General features: G+C 42.4%; 1 protein-coding gene across 2 annotated transcripts in view; it reads left to right on the top strand.

Annotated features, from left to right (window-relative positions):
- The first annotated feature begins 3,664 nt into the window (after positions 1 to 3,664).
- SCAI (suppressor of cancer cell invasion) overlaps positions 3,665 to 21,771 on the top strand; it is a 140,268-nt gene continuing 122,161 nt past the window's right edge. The window contains exons 1-2 of one of the 2 annotated variants that reach the window (XM_047700358.1): positions 3,665 to 3,821; positions 4,534 to 4,578. In XM_047700358.1, the coding sequence (XP_047556314.1) occupies positions 3,769 to 3,821; positions 4,534 to 4,578 (98 nt within the window). In that variant the 5' untranslated portion in view covers positions 3,665 to 3,768. The remainder of the gene's footprint in view (positions 3,822 to 4,533; positions 4,579 to 21,771) is intronic. The other variant, XM_047700361.1, reaches the window with a different exon arrangement.

Raw genomic sequence — 21,771 nt, 5'->3', positions numbered from 1 at the left:
GAACTGTCTACTTTTAATTGCCAATTACTCCCTTTCCCTTTTCCTGATATGCTCTTGGCTAGCTTTTTATAGGTTAATGCTTTTTCCTGAAATATCTCACTACTTTAAATGTGTTCATTTGGGTGTGATCCTAAAAAGTCTGGATCAAGAGCACATCTAATATGCAACCTGCATCAGCTCCTGTTCCATCTGGATGACCAGAACTGTTGGAGATTGTGACGTCTTAAACCCTGGGTTTTGCTTTTGAAATAAGGTTTGAAATATTGTTCATTGCATTCAGATTTGTGTGTTTTTGCTTTGTAAGCCCAACACCAGGTTTTGAAAATGCGTGTATTGCGAAAGCAAATCCGAATCTTTCTGAGCCTCTTTCGTTGTCAGAAATAGAATTGCTTTCCATCAGCCTCCAGAAAATTGTGTATCTGGAGTTGAAGAGATTTAACAGCACGAATCCAGATTTTTAAATGTATTTGTTTTTTTAAATGCTAATGTTTGTAAAGCACCTTCAGTTCCTTGGGTGAAAGGTGCTATATTCTCTCAGTGTAAATTAATAAAAAGATTATAGGAAGTTTGTCAGAAACTTTTATCTAATGCATAGTCTGTAGCCTGTCCCGACAAGTTAGCATTTTATATAACACAATTTAAATTAAAAAATGCTTATTCCTTCACTTGGTTGCTTGACTAGTAAACAGAAGTGAAACTTTCTCTTGTTCTGCATTTGACTTTGAGCTAAGTGTTCTAGTTCTTTAAAGGCAAGTTTCATTGTTATGTCCTGGACCCAGTGCCCAGAACCATGCATCATGAGATCATCCCAACCCTTTCAATTATATGTGTACAGTGCGCCTTCATGCTGACGAAGTATACAGTAGTAAAACACCAAAAAGCATTTGGAAATTCCCCTGGTGTGGTGCCAGACACAGTAGATGCTGGGGGGAATGTTTGTTTCTTATTCTCCTCCTCTTAATTTTCTATTTCCTTATCAATCAATTGGTGATTGCCTTTCTTACCCTCATGAGAGATTACGCTGGCTTGGATCACTCAAATATTTCCTTTATTCAAATTGCATGAAATTTATGGGGAGTTGTTTGTGTGTATCAACAAGAATACTTGCTACATAAGTATATTCCACTAAATCCCTAGACACCTACTATTGTTCTCAGCACTCTGCTTTTGTGTATAAATGGGAATGAGATCTAAAAGATTGCATGGAGGCATTATGGAGTAGTGTAAAGAATATAGGCTCTGGGATCAGATCTAGGTAAAAAACCCCAGCTCTGCCAGGCAGTAATAGCTAACTTAGGTAAATGCTGTATGTGCCCTATTTTGTGTTTACCTTTACCACGGTTCTATGACTGTATTACCTGTCCCTGCCTCCCACCCCCTGTCCCCCTTCGGATGAAGGAACAGATTTAGGATAGGTAACTTTGCCAAGGTTGCATGGGAGAGCTGGAACTTGAACCTCTTTAGGGCATATGAGAATACATCTTAAACCCTCTTAAGCCATCTTAAGCAGTATTGGTTATTGTAGCTATGTGACACTGCGCGAATTGGGTTCTCTGGATCTTAAAATTCTGTGTCTAAAATAAGAGAGAGTACCATACAGAGTTGATCTCAGGATTAAAAATAGCACACATAAAGTACCCAGTCCCTGGCCCAAAGCTGCCATTTATCGAGGGCTCATTCTAATATATCATTTTAATTAAATGTATCAATTTAATTAATTAAATATATATTTAATAATTAAATTAATAATTAAATATATATTTAATAAGTATATCAATTTAATTAATTAAATGTCCTAAATGTAGGTGGGAAGTAAGAATAATTTAAGGTAATATATAATTGCTGATACAGTGTAGCTTAGGAAAGTACAACAAATTTGGAGAAGTGACGTAGAATGGAGTAATTGGGAAAGCTTAAAAGAAGTTTGAATTAAATGTGAACAAGAATGGTGGGATGTACATTTCTTACTTAGTAAAAACACAGAAGCAGAGATTATTAGAACTTGCATGTGACACGAAGATAGGACTTGAGGGTGCCCCTTGGGAAGGCTTAAGAAATGGACACAGCAGCTCTATAGGCAGAACCATATATCAGGAGTTGGCCAATTATGAAAGATATTGAAAACCACACAGAATTTTAATCCTTGTTTTTAAGAAATGTAATGAGTGATATTTCAAGATTAGTCTCCTAGTGAGTTGATGGCCCTCCCCACCAGGACTCCTATTCCACCTGCCACACTGTTGTCTGACAAATTATTCTGTCCCCCCTTTTCTGATTTGGTTGAGATCAAGGCTGTTCACAGATTGGTGATTTGGGGATTACATAAAATGTTAATTATGGGAACCAACAGACGTTCGGCAACATTTTTTCCCTTGTCAAAGCCATTTAAGAACCCCCCCCAGTACAATTTGTCATCATTATTTCATAGAAGGAATGTCATTTTTAACATGAAAGATGTAAAAAGAGCCATCTCAGAATAAAAGTCCTTTCTGTCAAATACGGTTTTGTGAAAAACTAGTATCCTAATTTCTGCCATTTGTGAGGGCCAGTGAGAGATTTGTCCTCAGTGTGCTGGTGTGATCTACTCTAGGTTGTCACATTATTGATGCATAAAAACATTTTCTAATAAAAACGTAATAACAAAAGAAAGTTTGATGCCTCCTTCCAGTTCCAAATAGATCTACCAGTTCCATCAAGGATCTACCAAAAACAACAAACACCTGTTCATGTGGAATGTAGAGAGGCTGTAGAGTACATTAAAGGAAGAATTTTATATGTTAATGAACTGTGTCTTCAAGGCTGGCCCTATTAAAGTATAAGAGGAACGATAACTTATGCTGTGCTTATGTGCTGAAAGTATTGCGGTATTTAGGTCTGTCAACAATAAAAATGCCGTGAAGTTTATTTTTAAATTGATTAACTGGCATTTAATTTATGATCATCTGCAGTATCACAGGATGGTTAGCACACACTCGAGGATCAATTCTACTTAGTCCTTCCAAAATGGAACACATTGCTGTTAGTTATGGCATCAATTCTGTTTGCAGTGATGATTTTTCTTTCGTGGCAATTTTTTTCTTGCTTTTCTTGGAAAGCTTGCCCACAAGCTTGTGATCTTCAGAGAACTGAGCATCTGAAACATGCTTTATTTTGGTAGATTCTTGCAGTTTTCTTGCTGGATCCTCTATGAAGGGTGTCTGTGAGCTGTGAGACCATTTCAGCATGATGTAGAGTCAGGGACCGCATTGAGGTGGTTCAAAATGAAGCTTCTTCTGGAGAGTTACCTCACTGTTGCACCTGCCAGAGTTTGGGAAATTGCAGTGCTTGGCTGTTGGTCTTGGCGTGGTGCAGTGTTGGGGGGCGCCAGCAGGTGTGTGGAATGCAGGACGCAGAGCCAGAAGAACCTGCCGGCAGGTGTCTGGCGCCTGAGATGCAGTTTCTACTTTCCAGCGCACGGTGGCGCTTGGGTCTCCCCTGCCCTACTAGCAATCTCTAAGGCACCTCCGCCGCCACCTGCAGTCTCAACCAAACCTAGGTGGCGGGATGTGACGGCCTGCGCGTCCAATCGACTGCTAGGCTTTCGGCCACACTACAGCTCTAGCCAATGGGAGTCGGGGAGAGGCGCGGTGGAGGCGGGCCCCGCGGCATGCCAGGCAGAGGCGCGAGGCCCTCCTCCCGCCTCTCTGCCTACTCCAGCCTCCGCCGCCTCAGCTTCCCGAGCGAGCCCTGCGGCCGCCGGAGCAGCTCCCGCGGCGGAGCAGGAGCCGGATGGTCAGAGGAGCCCGGCAGCCCCAGCAGCCGCGGAGTCGCCTGGCCCCCAGGTGGGGCGGGAGCTGGGTCGAGGTCGGGGTTGGGAATGGGGTGGGGGCGCGGGAGCGGGCCCAGGGGCCGTGAAGCATTCGGGGCTCCGAGACGGGAGGGGCGGGGGGTTCAGGCTTGTGGGGGGGGCCTCGGGGGGCGTCCAGGGACGCGGGAGTGGGCTGGGCGGCGATCGCATCCTCGAGGCCGGAGGAGAGGGGCGTGTGAGGGAAGGGACTCCGAGGGGTGAGGCTGGGGGCGCCGGGCCAGGAGGGGCAGGGCGAGCGCGCCCCGTGGACGGGCGGTGGAATGCGGGGGGCGCGGGGCCTGGAGGGGCGGGGCTCGGAGGGGCAGTGCACGCTCGGGAGGGGGTGGGCTCGGGAAAGGGGAGGTCGGAGGGGCTTGCGGGGGTGACGAGGCAGACAATGAGTAGGTGGAGGTGGGTGGTTTTGGGGAGCGGGGCTGTGACGAATAGGAGCTGAGGATGGAGTGAGGGACTAGCAGGGAGAGCAGGGTTTGGGCAGAGCAGACATTGGGGGAACCGTGAGTCCCAGGATTGCATGGTCTTGGTAAATAGGGGAAACAGAGCATCAGGCGTTTGTAAGGTCAGGTATGAGCTTAGCGAGCCTGTGGTCCTAGAGGGTGGTACACTGAGTTTTCGACTGGCACAGTAGGACCAGGAGATGTGTTCTTGTATGTTACTTTTAGTTATCATCTTATTTGTTTGGTTTGTAGACTGACTGGCACAGTGGAGAAACCACCTCGAAAACGGAAAAGCAGGTAAGTCAAATGCCTTTCTGTTTTGCTTCGTGTTTTTCCATTTGCTTGGCTACACCTATGCCGTACTGCCGTATATATAGTTATATACTGTTAGTAGATGAAGTTTTTTTATTTAGCTTCTTTTGTAATGAATATAACTACAAGCAAGATTTTTCATTTGAGGAGTTCAAAGTAATACCTGTACTGTGTGTGTGTGTGTGTGTGTGTGTGTGTGTGTGTGTGTGTGTAAGATCATATGGGAAAGAGACGTGGGTAATTGAGAAATCCTAGTTTCTTACGTTAGCTATAATTTCAACTTCTTCACCAATTTTGTTTTAAAAAGCTAGTATTTGGCCCGGGGGGGGGGGCGGCGGCGCCTGGGTGACTCAGTTGGTGCAACATGAGACTCTCTTGATCTCAGGGTTGTGAGTTCGAGCCCCAGGTTGGGTGCGGAGATTACTTAAAAATAAGATCTTAGAAACAAAACAAAACTAATTTGGGGGCACCTGGTTGGCTTCCTTGGTAGAGTGTGCGACTCTTGATCTCAGGGTGGTGAGTTTGAGCCCTACATTGGGCATAGAGCTTGCTTTCAAAAATAATTAAAATACATTTAAAAACGAATGCTTACTGAATGTTTCCTGTGTGCCGAGTACCATGTGCAAGTGCTTTATATGTATCATCTTCTGCAATCTCGAAACACCCCAAGGAAGTATGTACTGTTACAATTCTGCAGAAGAGGAAACTGAGGCACAGAGAGGCCAAGATCACTCATCTAATAAATAATGGAGCCCACATCTAAATCCAGGCAATCTGAGTCCAGAGCTTGGGCTCTTAACCATTATACTGTAATGCCTCTAATAAAAATACAATTGAAAATAGATTTCCTTACTGCTTTTTCTTTTATCATCATACTTAGAACATAGAGTCTAATAAAAAATCAGAGCATAGGGAAATAGAAACAGAGAGTGTACTTAGTCTGCAAACAAGTGAATTACTGCTTGAGTGATGAAGAAGAGCATCTGTCTATCCCACAAACATCTTTGTGTGCATTTCACATGTCAGATACTATGTAGCAATTATGAGAAGGTTTCTTTTGCACAGAGGTAGGCAGTGGTCTAGAAAGAAAGTAAGTTACAGTAGTGAGGATGTGACCAGTAGGGCTACTGTCTCAGTTAATACTTGGCAAGTTACTGACGTTAGCATGCAGAATACCTCAACAGTAAGTAGATATGAAATGCTGATGACAGAAGTGGTACCAGCCAAAGGTCCTTTGTCATTCTGGGTCTGTACTGTTCAATATGGTAGCCATATATGGCCATAAAGCACTTGAAATGTGGCTGGCCTGGCTGAGGAACTGAATTTTGAATTATATTAATTGTAATTAATTAAGTTCTAAGACTGGTATTTGACTGACTGGAAAATGTCCAAGTATGTTTGGAAAAATTTGGGTATGTGAATCTACTTTTTCATCCACAAGTTTTATGAAATTTATATACACATCAAGTATTCCCAGTGAAAATTTAATGTCCAAAACAAGATGTATTCTAAGTAAAAATACAGATCAGATTTCCAATTAGTATGAAAAAAATGAATGTAAAATTTCTTATTACTAGTTTTTGTATTGATGATATGAAGAAATCGTATTTTATTTTTTTTTAAAGATTTTATTTATTTATTTGACAGAGAGAGATCACAAGCAGACGGAGAGGCAGGCAGAGAGAGAGAGAGAGGGAAGCAGGCTCCCTGCTGAGCAGAGAGCCCGATGCGGGCCTCGATCCCAGGACCCTGAGATCATGACCTGAGCCGAAGGCAGCGGCTTAACCCACTGAGCCACCCAGGCGCCCAAGAAATCGTATTTTAGATATATTAAATTAAAAGTATTACTAAGATTATTTTCACTTTTTTTTCTTTTTACTTTTCTAACATGGTTATTCAAAAATTAAAAATAATACATATGGCTTACATTACATGTTTTTTTTGGACAGATTTTAACTCTCATTACCCCACTCCCCCTCTCTTGCTGTGGCCTCCCGACTGCATTCTCTACCTCAAATCTGTAATTCACTCATCATGCTGTGCAAGTTTGATCTTGTAATTCTTCTGCTTCAATCCTTGTATGGTTCCCCATTGCTTATTGAACGTAATTCAAACTTTTTAGCCTAATGATACAAAGAGACTGCCTTTGGGGCATCTAGGTGGCCCAGTTGGTTGAGCATCCAACTCTTGATTTTAGCTTGTGTCATCATCTCAGGGTCATGGGATTGAGCCTGTATGTCGGGCTCTGTGCTGAGCACGGCACTTGCTTGGAATTCTCACTCTCCTTCTCCCTCTGTCCCCCCTCTCTTTTTTGCCTCCCCTCACCCCCCCAAAAGAGACTGCCTTTATTTCACTTCTGCCTGTCTTCCCAGCGACAGTTTAATACTGTGGCCATGGAAATTCTCAATAATGGACCTCTCAAATGTCTAATATTAAATGACTTAACTGTCTGGTGAATCCTGTACGATGAGTAAATTGCTGAATGTAACTTTGTGTTCTGTTTGCTGTTCTCAGAACTTATGTTCTTTCTTTGCTTTGGGTTTCTGCACATGATTTCTCTTTCTCTCTCAACTACTTTCTCCTTGTTCCTTGGCAAGCTCCCTCCTTTAAGACTCTTAGCTTAAATGTCACATCGTGTGTGCGGACTTCCCCACCCTCTCCTTCACCTTATCTGCTCCTGGGTTAACTTGTATATATGCCTAGGTATAATGGTTGGGCTGCACTGGAATCCTAACGCTGTCACAGACAAGTTGTGAGATCATATGTGAGTTAATAAACCTCCCTGAGCCTCAGTTCCCTCAGCTGTATGCAGAAATAATAAGAGTTCAACCCTGGGACACCCAGCTGGCTTAGTTGGTAGAGCAGGCAACTCTTGATCTCAGAGGTGTGAGTTCAAGCCCCATGTTGGGTATAGTGCTTACTTAAAAAAATATATATAAAAACAAGCCAGTCTCCCTGCTTGGTGGGAGCCCGCTTCTCCTTTTCCCTCTGCCACTCCCCCCGCTTATGCTCTCTCTCTTTCTCTCTCAAATAAATAAATAAAATCTTTTAAAAGAATTTTAAAAAGAATAATTTAAAAAAAGAAGTCCAACCCTTAGAGGGTTGTGAAGTGCTTAGTATATATAGTGCCTGACACATAGAAAGTACACACTCAATTTTATGTTAAAAAAGCAGCCATCAAATTCTGTTTATTTCTCGCCTCTTTTTTAAATGTATACAGGCTAAAGGATTAAAAATAAGGTATTAAGGCAAAGAAGAAATGAGAAAAGAATAATAAACCAGGAGTGCCTGGGTGGCTCAATCGTTAAGCATCTGCCTTCGGCTCGGACCATGATCTGAGGGTCCTGGGATTGAGCCCCTTATCGGGCTCCCTGCTTGGCAGGAAGCTTGCTTCTCTCTCTCCTACTCCCCCTGCATGTGTTCCCTCTCTCACTGTGTCTCTCTCTGTCAAATAAATAAATAAGATCTTAAAATAATAATAATAGTAATAATAATAATAATAAACAACCTGTGGCAAAGTTAGTATATAGACTAGAAAACGCTGTATAGTTACTAAAGATGGGTTCCATTTTTGGCTCTGAGTTTTCTCAAAGCAAAGAAGAAAATAAAGCTCAACTTCCAGATTCATGGTGTTTATAAAATCAAACACGTGTGTGTGTGTGTGTATGTGTGTGTGTGTGTGTGTGTGTATTTTAATATTTTATTTATTTGAGAGAGGGAGGGAGAGAGCAGGAGCAGGGGTGGGAGGTGGGCAGAGGAAGAAACAGGCTCCCTGCATACTCAGCAGGGAGGCCCATGTGGGTCTCTATCCCAGGACCCTGAGATTGTGACCTGAGCTGAAGGCATATGCTTTACTGACTGGGCCACCCAGGTGCCTCCAAATGCATGTTGTTTAAGAGAAGTACAACTTTTTTTGATTGTTAGATCTCTCACTCTCTTTTTTTTTTTTTTAAAGATTTTATTTGACAGGGACACCTGGGTGGCTCAGTTGGTTAAGCAGCTGCCTTCGGCTCAGGTCATGATCCCAGCGTCCTGGGATCGAGTCCCGCATCGGGCTCCTTGCTCGGCAGGGAGCCTGCTTCTCCCTCTGCCTCTGCCTGCCATTCTGTCTGCCTGTGCTCGCTCTCTCTCCCTCTCTCTCTCTGACAAATAAATAAATAAAATCTTTAAAAAAAAAAAAAAGATTTTATTTGACAGAGAGAGAGCACACACCCTAGCAGAGGGAGTGGCAGTCAGGGGGAGAGGGAGAAACAGGCTCTCTGCTTAGCAGGGTCTCCATCCCAAGACCCTGAGATCATGACCTGAGCTAAAGGCAGATGCTTAACTGATGGAGCGACCTAGGTGCCCTCTTGATCATTAGATCTGTGAACATTTTTATCACTGGTCTTCATGGTGGGGACCCTGTGGTTTTGTGAGGGGGACAATCCCAGTAATAAACATAGTAGTGAGTTTTTAAAGATTTCTTCTTATAATTCTTCTCAATCCAGGTTCATGTAATGCCAGTGAACATTGTCCAAAGACCCAGATTAGTGTATAAGTATACAGCTCACTGGCGGCTTGGCTTGGTTCAGAGATAACAAGGATGACAAGTTGCAGGGTTGTTTATTCCCAGCATCTAGACTGGTGCCTGACATGTAGAAAACAGTTGCTTGAATTATCGAATGAATGTGTCCTTAAATACTTCTCAATGAATATTTATTTTTTTTATTAAAAAATTTTGGGGGAGCATCTGGGTGGCTCAGCCGTTAAGCGTCTGCCTTCGGCTCAGGTCATGATCCAAGGGTCCTGGGATCGAGCCCCGCATCGGGCTCCCTGCTCAGCAGGAAGCCTGCTTCTCCCTCTCCTACTCTCCCTGCTTGTGTTCCCTCTGTTGCTGTGTTTCTTTCTGTCAAATAAATAAATAAAACTTAAAAAAATAAAAAAAATATATTTTTTAAAGATTTTGTTTATTTATTTGACAGAGATCACCAATTAGGCAGAGAGGCAGGCAGAGAGAGAGAGAGAGAGGAGGAAGGAGGAAGCCACCCAGGCGCCCCAAATATTTTTTTTTAAGTTTTTGTTGTTGTTGTTGTTTTTTAAGTAATCTCTCCACCCAGCGTGAGGCTCGAATTTACAATCCCAAAATTAAGAGTCACATGCTCTTCTCACTGAGCTAGCCAGGTGCCCCTGAAACTATTTTCTTAATAATACTGAGACTTGGGGCGCCTGGGTGGCTCAGTGGGTTAAGCCACTGCCTTCGGCTCAGGTCATGATCCCAGGTCCTGGGTTCAAGCCCCGCATCGGGCTTTCTGCTTGGCAGGGAGCCTGCTTCCTCCTCTCTCTCTGCCTGCCTCTCTGCCTACTTGTGATTTCTCTCTGTCAAATAAATAAATAAAATCTTTAAAAAAAAAAAATAATACTGAGACTTTACTTGCCTTTTTTGCTATTACTCACTTTGATTCACCATGGAGTTGTCTGAGGCTACAGTTAAGAGTAATTTCACTTCTGCTCTGAGGGCTAATGGAATTTGTGCTTCTGTATTACTGTGTTTAAAATTTTTCTTTTACAATCTAATGTAAATATTGATGGGTATACTCACAAAGATAGTTTTTAAGAGTTGTAAAGGGGCTCCTGCGACTAACAAGTTTGAGAGCTGTATGAGAGAACATATTGTAAGAAAGATTAAATTATCCTTCACTCTCAATTCTCGGGATACTCCTTTTTTTTTTTTAATAAAGATTTTATTTATTTGACACAGAGAGAGAGCATAAGTAGGCAGAGAGGCAGGCAGAGAAAGAGGGGGAAGCAGGCTCCCTGCTGAGCAGCGAACCTGATGCGGACTCGATCCCAGGACCCTGGGATCATGACCTGAGCTGAAGGCAGAGGCTTAACCCACTGAGCCACCCAGGTGCCCCTTGGGATGCTCCTTTAACAATAGGTCCCTCATGGAGGCTCTTTCCTTCCTTTGGGTGTTTTGACACTTTAAGAGTCCAGAATTGCTGCCTCTGGGAGCCCCCAGCTTGGGCTTCCTGAATATAATTTCCTGTAACCACATTTTCGTAAGCATCAGCCAGCAGTGATTTAGGCTTCTATTCTTAGTCAAGAATCATGAGAGCATGTATTTTGCCTGTCTGATTAGGTCAGACCCTGATCAAGTCAGGATTTGAACCTGAGCAGACAGCCAACATACATCTCTGGAGAGGTTCTGTGTGCAAGACCATGATTTTCCTCAGAAAACAGTTCTTGAATTGCTCTAAAAATAGAAAACAAAATGACTAGTTAAGGCCCTAAAGATGGATTGTAAAGAAGGGATGTAATGATCATAGCCAAAAATTTTTTATAGTTTTATTATCAGTTGCATACTGTGGCCATAAAAATTCTCAGTATCAAATGGAATGACCTGATGAACGCTTCAAATTGTTGAATTTGGTCTTAAGCATCCCTTTGAGTTGGCCGGCTGTGTAGAGTTGTTGACTGTTACCCTATATATCCTATTACAGTTGGGAAAACAGTTGCCAGAAGTATCGTTTTTATTTTATGGTAGTTGCTGTTAAGTCATTTTTTTTTGATAGACATTAGTTAGTGGCTGAATTATTTTTTTCCTTACGTTTTAATTTAAATTCCACTTAGTTAACATATAGTGTAATATTAGTTCCAGGGATAGAATTTAGTGATTCAGTACTTACATACAGTACCCGGTGCTCATCCCAAGGGGACTCCTTAATCCCCATCACCTACTAAACCCAGCATTCCCCAACCCTGCACTCATTTCTCGCCGAGCACTCCCCCTCCCCCCATTATCTTTTGAGAGCATTCCTAGTACACACCAAACTATAATCATGTTTAAGAAGAACTAAGAGAATTTGAGATAAGCATTTTATACCCTACTCTTGTTAATTCCTCCTGTATTTTTTTCCTCACTAAAACTTTTATTTCTTTATCTTAGTCCATCTTTGTACCCCTGGCACTGAGGGGGTGCTCAGTAAAACCACAGTGAACCAATAAATGAGTTGGTAACAAGAGGGAGTTCATGTATGTTGGGGCTTTAATGCTCCAAAATACTGTGGCACTATTTAAGGACCCTGATAAGGTGTACTAGACTAAAAGGAGTTTTAAGATTAGGAAATTTGATCTCTGTGTGGTTTTGGAAATTCTGAAGACTTCAACATGTCTGCTTATAATGTTTGGATTGTGAGTTTGAGCATCCTCTCAGATCCTGTCAGGAACAAGACCCATTTGCTTGGATAGGATTCACGCTGATTAAAGCCTTACCGTATGATTTGGGGGCTTTTTTTAGTGATGCGTTTAGAGCCAAGAGATCTAAGCATTTTGATGGTATATGCAATTTGTCTGAATTACATTTGAATTCTAAAACCATTTAAATGCTCTCTAGTCCTGGGTACCAGGCATATAGACACGAGTGAGATTTGGCCCTTGCTGGGGTAAAACTCATGTAGTGGAGAAGGCAGACCCAAACAGTAGGCAATGTAATGACTTTGTATGTATACGAAGGATTTATAGTAATTCTGGATACTGGTGGTGAGGGTGCTTTGCACAGACATCTCATCCAGGCCCTGGAGGTTTTTGGGAGGTTACTTTGGTGGTAGTGCGGTCATTGAAATGACAGAGTAGACCTTGGATGGACGGACTAATGATGAGGTCTTAGTGAGCTGAATTCAGGACCTGAACCAGGTCAGTATCAGGTATGGAAAGAAAGGTGTTTTTAATAGTTTGGGCTGTGCTGTCCAGTTTTTAGAGATTAAGCAGTGGTTCTCAAAAAGGGGCAAGTGGTTCTCAAAAAGAGGCAGTTTTGCCTCCTGGGGGGCATTTGGCAACCTCTGGAGATACTCTTGGTTGTTACAAGTAGGGGCATCTAATGGGTGAGGCCAGAAATGCTGCTGAACACCCTACAGTGTTCCCTTTAGAGTGGCCTCTCACATGGAAGAACTATTCAGCTCAAATTGTCCATGATGCGAAGTCGAGAAATCCTGGACTACAGTCAAATCCCAGCTCTTCCAAATACTGCCTTTGGGCTCCAGAACAAAGTACGGATTCAATCTCTGAACCTGTTTGCCCTTTTGAAAAAGCAGGTGTTGACAGTACTTCCTTGGAGGATTATTCCCTCTTCTACTAGCATATAAATTGTGGGAGTGCAGGGACTTTTGTCTATTTAAAAAATAGATTCATTGGGGCACCTGGGTGGCTCAGTGGGTTAAAGCCTCTGCCTTGGGCTCAGGTCATGATCCCAGGGTCCTGGGATTGAGCCCCGCATTGGGCACTCTGCTCAGCGGGGAGCCTGCTTCCCCCTCTTTCTCTGCCTGCCTCTCTGCCTACTTATGATCTCTGTCAAATAAATAAATAAAATCTTAAAAAAAAAATAGATTCATTGAAGTGATGAATGTAAAGTACATGATAACAGTCACCTGACATGCATTAAATACTTAATAAATGATACCTGTGACTGTCATTAGTTTAAATATTCTTATTTTGTCTTTCCTTCTAGTCTTTTTTTTTTAATCCTTCTAGTCTTTTAAAAAACACGTTGATTGAGGTTATTATTAGTGCAAAAAAAGTGCACTAATTTTAAGTATGCAATTTTTTTTTTAAAGATTTTATTTATTTATTTGACAGAGAGATCACAAGCAGGCAGAGAGGCAGGCAGAAAGAGAGGAGGAAGCAGGCTCCCTGCTGAGCAGAGAGCCGGATGCGGGGCTCGGATGCGGGGCTCGATCCCAGGACTCCGAGATCATGACCTGAGCTGAAGGCAGCGGCTTAACCCACTGAGCCACCCAGGCGCCCCTTAAGTATGCAATTTTGATGAATTTTGACAAATGTATCCAGTTGTGTAGCCACCCACTGTAATTATGATCTTGAACATCGGCATTACTATCCTCCCCACCCCCACATTTGCTCCTGTTGCCTTGTAGCCATGATTCTGGAAACCACTGGTCTTTTTATCCTATTACTTATAGTTCTGTTTTTCTAGAATCTCATATAAGTAAATCATTCATTAGATAGTCCTTGGTGTCTTGCTTCTTCCTTGGCATAAAGCTGTTGAGATTCATCCATGTTCTTATTTGTAACTGTAGTTAATTTCTTATTGCTGAGGACTAGTGTATGTATGTTTTTACATTGTATGATTTTTACCATAATTTGTTTATGCATTCGCCAGTTGACAGACATTGGCTTGTTTCTGGTTTTTGGCTAGTATGAGTGCATCTGTTAATGAACATTTGAGTTAAGTCTTTGGGCAGATATGTTTTCATTTCTCTTGAGTAGATAGATGCCTATGAGTGGACTTGCTGGGTCTTATGGTAAGTGTATGCTTAACTCTTTAAGAAATTGCCAGACTGTTCTCCAAAGTGGCTGTACCATTTTGCATGCCTGCCAGCAATGTTTGGGATTCCACATGCTTCCTATCCTTGCCAGTATTTGGTATTGCCATTCTTTTTCTTTTAAAAAGCTTTATCGGGGCGCCTGGGTGGCTCAGTGAGTTAAGCCTCTGCCTTCGGCTCAGGTCATGATCTCAGGGTCCTGGGATGGAGTCCCATATCGGGCTCTCTGCTCAGCAGGGAGCCTGCTTCCCCCTCTCTCTCTCTCTGCCTGCCTCTCTGCTTACTTGTGATCTCTGTCTGTCAAATAAATAAATAAAATCTTTAAAAAAAATAAAAATAAAAAAAATAAAAAGCTTTATCAAGGTATAATGGCATGCAGTAAGCCACACATACTTGACGGGCACAATTTGATAAGTTTTGACACACGTGTATACCCTTGAAACCATCACCATTGTTTGCCATTCTGGGGGTGAATAGTGATATATATCCTTCTGTTTTTAATTTCCCTTTCCATAGTGATCGATCTTGTTGAGCATCTTTTAATGTAATTATTTGCCACTCATAAAACTTCTTTTGTGGGTTTTCTTTTCATATCTTTTGTCCATTTTTTATCAGTTATTTGTCTATGTATATAGTTATAAGGTTTCTTTATTCTGGAAACAAATGTTTTGCAGGTATTTTCCTCCAATCTGTGGCTTGCCTTTTCCTTTTCTTCACAGTAATTTTAGCTTGAATAATAGGTTGGATGGCAACGCTTTTAATCAAGCAGAGAGAGGAGCAAATTTGGAAGGGTAAGATTATGAGTTTATTTTGACTATATGGAGTGTAAAGTGCTTCAGAGTTCCCCATCTCTCACCAGGCAGGTGGAAATATGGATCTGGAGCTGAGAAGGGAGTAGGGCTTTAGATACAGTAAATTGTTACCCAAGTTATCCAAGTTATGCAAATGAATTAGGTAACTGAGGGAGACCATCTTGAGTGGAATGTGAAGAAGAACAGAGCATTTTAATAGCTTGGTGTACACTGGGGAGGGTATATGATATGGTGAGTGCTGTGAAATGTGTAAGCCTGACGATTCACAGACCTGTACCCCTGGGGCAAATAATACATTATATGTTAATAAAAATAATTAATAAAAAAATAATTTAAAAAATTTGGTGTGGAAATAGACCAGACTACTTTCTGTTTTTTGCATCTTCTGTCTTTGCAGTATTATCTGTCCATTGCAGTCTTTCTGTATGTAGTCATCAAACAAGTAATTATCTCTGGGAGATAGATCTCCATACTCTTTGGTGAGGAACCGATTCTTGAGTTAGTTGTATTGAAAACCAGGTGAACATTTTCCAATTTACACTGAAACACAGGAACATCCTCTGCTTAGAGAGTTTGTGTATGACACTGTTTGCCTTACTAACGTCCCGACAGAAATGCAGTGGTTTTGGTAAAGCTGTTTCTTACAGCATGTGTCAGTGAAAACCTAGGACATATCAAAATTCAGTTCTGCAAAAACAGATTTTACAGGGCCCAGGATAATATGGTCAACATGGGAAGCATTTTCATGGTAATATTTTGCTCAAGATAAAACCTAGACTGCCTCAAGAAGTGATTTTTTAAGGGTGTTAAAAAATGAGCCCAAAGAGGGGCGCCTGGGTGGCTCAGTGGGTTAAGCCGCTGCCTTCGGCTCAGGTCATGATCTCAGGGTCCTGGGATCGAGTCCCACATCGGGCTCTCTGCTCGGCAAGAAGCCTGCTTCCCTCTCTCTCTCTCTCTGCCTTCCTCTCCGTCTACTTGTGATCTCTCTCTGTCAAATAAATAAATAAAAATCTTAAAAAAAAAAAAATGAGCCCAAAGATTCACTGGGACTAATTCAAGGGCTTCCGGGAGGGTGGGAGTAGGCAGAAGGAAGTTAAACAGGCCAGCTTCCAAGGCTCCACACTGACTTTTATGTCTGTATGTCCGTATGCGTAGATGTCTGTATGTGTATTTTTAATGTGGAAAATTTCAAATACAAAATTAGAATGCTACAGTGAACTTAAATTGTTCATCCAGCTTCAATAATTATCAATTGAATCCTGTTTTGTTTATATATCCTCCTACTTGACCTGAAGCATATGCCACACATGGTATTCATCTTTAATTATGGTAGTATGCGTCGTTGAAAGATAAGGACTCTTTTAAAACACATTACCACAGTACCATCAACAATAACTTAGTGTTTCCCTAGTATCATCAAATATCTGTCTTGTCAGTGTTCAGATTTCTACATCTGGCTAATCATTTTTTTAAAATGTCTGTCTGGGGGTTCCTGGGTGGCTCAGTGGGTTAAGCCTCTGCCTTCAGCTCAGGTCATGATCTCAGGGTCCTGGGATCAAGCTCCGCCTCGGGCTCTCTGCCCAGCAGAGAGCTTGCTTCCCCCTACCCCTCTGCCTGCCTCTCTGCCTACTTGTGATCTCTCTCTCTGTCAAATAAATTAAAAAAATATTTTAAAAAAGTAAAAATAAAATGTCTGTCTCTCTGGGCTGTGTGGGTGGCTCAGTCATTTAAGCATCCCACTCTTCATTTTGATTTGGGTGGTGATCGCAGGGTCATGAGATTGAGCCCCATGTTAGGCTCTGGCTCAGTGGGGAGTTGGCTTGAGATTCTCTCCTCTCTCCTTTCGCAAAAGATCTTTTAAAAAAATAAGTCAAAGTACAGTGTCTGTTCAAATCAGGATCCAGGTCAGGTTCATAGCTTGCAGTATGTTGAGTAGATCTCAAGTTCTTTTAAGTCTGTAGTTTTCCCCATACTGTTTATTTGTTGAAGGAAGTATGTTTCTTACTAAGAGTGTCCCCACAGTCTATGATGCTTGGGTGGCACAGTCAGTTAAGCGTCTCCTTTGGCTCAGGTCATGCATGCTCCCACGGTCCTGGGATCAAGTCCTGCATTAGGCTCCTTGCTCGGCAGGGAGCATGCTTCTCCCTTTGCCTCTACCTGCCACTCCCCCTGCATGTGCTCTCTCTCCCTCTCTTTCTCTGACAAATAAATAAATAAAATATTTTTAAAAAGAGTTTCCCACAGTCTGAATTTTTAATTTCTGAAAAAGTTGAAGTATGTTTTATGTATAATAAAATTTACCTATTTTAGCATATGGATTTTGACAAATACATGGAGTTGTTTACTTACTACTACAGTCATGGTCTCTAACAGTTCCATCATTCCCCCAAATTCCCTTCTGTCCCCACTGACAACTTGACAGCCAATGAACAGTCTTTCCACAGTCTGGATTTTGCTGATTCTCTCCATCCCCATGGTATCATTTAGCATATTTCTCTATTCCTTATGTGTCTTATAAAATAGTAGTTACAGCTAGTTCTAGATATTTGATGATTGAAGACCTATTTTATTTATTTTTTTGGAGGGAATACTTCATAGGAATGGCGTGTACTTCCATCAAATATTCTCATTTTTTTGATGTTAGGAACCCATAGTAATCAGTGTCCATGTTTATAATTTTATTTGGGGTTATAGATGGTGACGTTCTGGTTCTCTCATTTCTTTGTTATTAGCTAGAATACTTACATAAAGAGAAGTTTCCCTGTTGACTCGAACATTTACTTTTTTAAATTTTTGCAATTAACATAGAGTGAAATTGTTTTTTTATGTGTGCAGTTCCATGAACTTTGAACACGTGTAGATTCATGTGACCACCACTGTATTCAGGGTACAAAACATTGCAGTTACCTCAAAAAACTCTCTTGTGTAATTCTGTTGCAGTCACCTCCTCCTTGCATCCCTGCTCCCTGGCAACTGATCTGTTCTCCTTCCATTCATTGATTTACTTGATTTTCCTTAAGTGTGGTGTGTAAAAGGAAAAACAGAATAAATGCTTCTTTGTCCCCCACTTTTTTTTTCCTTACCATATTTCGGTATGAGTTGGTTTTCTAGTGTACTCCAAGGCAGCTTGCTTGCTTTCTTTCTTTTTTGTTTTATAAAAGTATTATCAAGTCATGGATTTAAACGTATTTGATTCATTTCTGTCCATTATGGTTATTTTTCTTATTGATGTTCACATTGACCTAGCTTTGCCCAATGGAAGCCTCTTTAAATTGGCTCCTGGGTCTTTTTGACACAACTCCAGGGAACTTTGCTAGCTTTCTTGTTTTCTGCTTAGACAAGGTATTCTAGGCCCATCTTGTAGTTTCCTCCTCTGACCTAGGATTGACCATTCTCCAAAGAGACCTGTTTCTTCTGGCATCATTCTTCTAACTATGTTTTCATATCCTGAGAGACTATTTGAAAGAAGGGACTACACACCCTAAAAGTAGTTTGAAAGCAGCAAATCTAGAGGAATGGATTATATATTATGTGTTTCAATAATCCTTCATAAATGTAATTTTTTAATTTAGGTTTGTGATGAAAGTGGAGTAGCACACAGTTGGGAGTTATATTCTAGGTTAAGATCCTGAAATATGGGTAATCTGTAATGCTGAGTATGGCTGAATCTATTGAGAGATCAAGTGACCAGGTGGTTGAATTGATGTTTTCTCTTTTATGGAAATTGTGGATTCCTAACCTAACTGGATGGCTTTCCCACAAGGCCAGGATTTTTCTGAGTTGGGGGGGCGGGGATGGGAATCCCCAGCAGAAGCACCACCCCCAGCTAAACACCAACTGCTGAATGTTCTAGATGTTCTCTAGAAGAGCAGAGCCTGGAAAAAATTGTGGGTAATACAATTTTTATTTTATTTATTTATTTGACAGAGAGAGAGAGAACATAAGTAGGCAGAGTGTCAGGCAGAGGGAGGGGGGGAAGCAGGCTCTCCCCTGAGCCAGGAGCCCAATGCGGGGCTCAATCCCAGGACCCTGAGATCGCCACCTAAATCAGAGGCAGCTGCTTAACCGACTGAGCCACGCAGGTGCCCCCAAAACCTTAATGTTTTGATGGAGCAATCTATTTAGAACTTTCTTTGAAACTACCAAGAGCAGAGACGGTTGGGTGCCTCGGTTGGTTCAGCATTCGCCTTTGGCTCAGGTCATGATCTCAGAGACCTGGGATCCAGTTCCTCGTCAGGCTCCTTGCTCAGTGGGGAGCCTGCCTCTCCCTCAGCCTGTCGTTCCTGTTCTTGTGCCCAATTTCTCTCTCTCTCTCTCTCTCTCTCTGGCAAATAAATAAATAAAATCTTAAAAAAAAAAAAAAAGAAGCTACCAGGATTAATGAGTTGTAAAAGAGATCCATAAATTGGTTACTTAATTGACTATATAGTAGGGCTATGAATTTTTTTAAAGATTTTATTTATTTATTCAAGGAGGGGTGGCACATAAGCAGGGAGAGGAGCAGAGGGGAGGGAAGAGAGACAAGCAGACTTTGCACTGAGCTCAGAGCCCAGTGGCGCTCGATCCCACAACCTTGGGATCATCACGTGAGCCCAAACCAAGAGTTGGATGCTCAACCAACTGAGCCACCGAGGTGCTCCAGTAGGTATGAATTTTATTTCACGAAATCAGGTACCCAAGAAATGTTACAATATTGGGCGCCTGGGTGGCTCAGTGGGTTAAAGCCTCTGCCTTCGGCTCAGGTTCGTGATCCCAGGGTCCTGGGATCGAGCCCCGCAGCCGGCTCTCTGCTGGGCAGGGAGCCTGCTTCCCTTCCTCTCTCTCTGCCTGCCTCTCTGCCTACTTGTGATCTCTGTCACATAAATAAATAAAATCTTAAAAAAAAAAAAAAAAGAAATGTTACAATATTTTAATTCCTTCATACAAAATTAAATCCAGCCTTGGGACCCATGTCCCTCCCACCCCCAATCCACCAAACTGATGAAAAATTCGGTCTCAGTGATTAAGAATGGGCATCCACCCCTCTTCCGGGTTGTAGAAGAATCTCAGAGCCAGGCAAAGGGCGAAAGGTAATTTTCAGTCCATAATGGCTGTGACTGGTAGGAATGTTGTCTGAGTGAGTATGGTTCCTTGAGGTTTGGTGGCTCTAACAGTTATGGCCAACTTTAGGCACACGAATTTTTGCTAGCTATGGGGATTCCAGGGTAGAAGTTTCAGCTTTCTTAGGTACAACACACATCCATTTCTCTCCAAGGACCTGTCATTTATCTGGAGCACTGATAGAAGTGGGGTTGCAGGCGCTGTCTTATTGTGGGTCCTGAAGAAGTCCTTCCTCTTACTAGATAATTCACTCCTTTTTTAAAAAGTATTTTTTAATGTAGAGAGAGAGAGACAGAACACAAGCAGGGGGTGAGGCAGAGAGAGAGAGAGAGAGAGAGAGAAGCAGACTCCCTGCCGAGCTGGGAGCCCATCTCTGGGCTCAATCCCAGGACCTGGGGATCATGACCTGAGCCCAAGGCAGACGCTTAACCATCTGAGCCATGCAGGCGCCCCATTTCTCTCCTTTTTTCTTCTTGTTTCTACCTTTCTGCTCTCAAAGGTACTGTTCTTCCGCCCTTCCCTCAGCGTCATCTCCTCAAGGAGCTCACATTTTCAGAAAACAAACACAAACCTCCCTTGAGGCTAGGACTGTCTTGGAGACTGGGGAATACAGTGAGAATAAAACATCATTGATGTCTTAATAACTATCCAGCTACTTTTTTTTCTTCAGTGATTCTTTTAGTCCCTGTAGTGGTTTTAAAGATCTGTCCACAAATTCTTTGGTTCTCCTTTCTTTGAAAGATGGAGCTTAATTCTCCTCCCCTCAAGTGTGGGCTGGACTTCTGACTCCCTTTTAGTGGCTGGAAAACGGTGGAAGTGATGAGACCTCACATCCCAGATGAGGTCCTCAGAGACTTCAGCCTGTCTCGGGCGTACTCTTTCCCTCTCTCTCTCAAATCACTTGCTGTAAGGAAGACTAGCTGCCATGATGTGCGACAGCCCTGGACAGACGAGAGCCACTTGCCGTATTGTGAAGACAGGCAGCCAATGGTGAGGGCCACATGGCAAGGAAGAAAGCCTGCCAACAACCACATGAGTGAGTTTGGAAGGGGATCCTGCATTAGTTGAGCCTTGAGATGACTCCAGCCCTGGCCAACGGCTTGACTTACTATCCTGGCTTCACAAGGGCTGAGTTATATAAGCCTGTGATTTCGGGGGTGGGGGGAACTATCTCCTTTCTTTCAACACTGGCTCTTTTGTACCCAAGGGATGAGTCTCTGGCTAAGGTTTCTCTCCTTCTGGGTAGGTCTCTGAGGGGCACTGGGAAGTAAGCGTGTGTGTGTGTGTGTGTGTGTGTGTGTGTGTTTTGGAAGCAGCTATCTTTTGATTAACAGCACTGCAGGACAACTGACTTTCAGGCAGTAATGTGTGCCTGTGGTAATAGCCGAATCTTCAACCATTTGCTTTCCTCTTCAGAGTCTTTGCTCTGTCCCTGGTCTTTTGTCCCACAGATTGAGAGTTAGTCCACGCTCATGTTCACTCTTATGAAGACAAGAGCCAAAAGGTTGTTGCCCAGTGAAATTCAGTTTTCCTCTGCCTGGTATCTGTCACTAGGTTTTGAACTTTTTTTCAGTCCCTTTCTTGGCTGTCTGGGAAGAGTGGGTGATGGATAATTTTATGTATCAACTCGACTGGTGCCTAGACATTTGGTCAAACATTATTCTGTGTGTGTGTGTCAGGATGTTTGTGGATGAGAGTAACATTTGAACTGGTAGACTGAGTAAAGTAGATTAACCTTCCCAATTGGGTGGGCCTCATCTAATCAGTCGAAGACCTGAAAAGAGGAAAAAGTCTGAATAAGAGTGAACTAACTACCCCTGCTAGACTGCTTGAATTGGGACATCAGTCTTCTCTTGCTTTGGATTTGAGCTGAAGCCTTGCTCTTCTTGGGTCTCCATCCTGCTGGCTCTTAGCCTGGAACTTAAACCATAAGCTCTCAGTAGGTTTTCGTA

The sequence above is a fragment of the Lutra lutra genome, chromosome 13 (genome assembly GCF_902655055.1).
Source record: "Lutra lutra chromosome 13, mLutLut1.2, whole genome shotgun sequence".
Lineage (NCBI taxonomy): Eukaryota > Metazoa > Chordata > Mammalia > Carnivora > Mustelidae > Lutra > Lutra lutra.
This window is presented reverse-complemented; position numbering and strand designations above follow the sequence as displayed.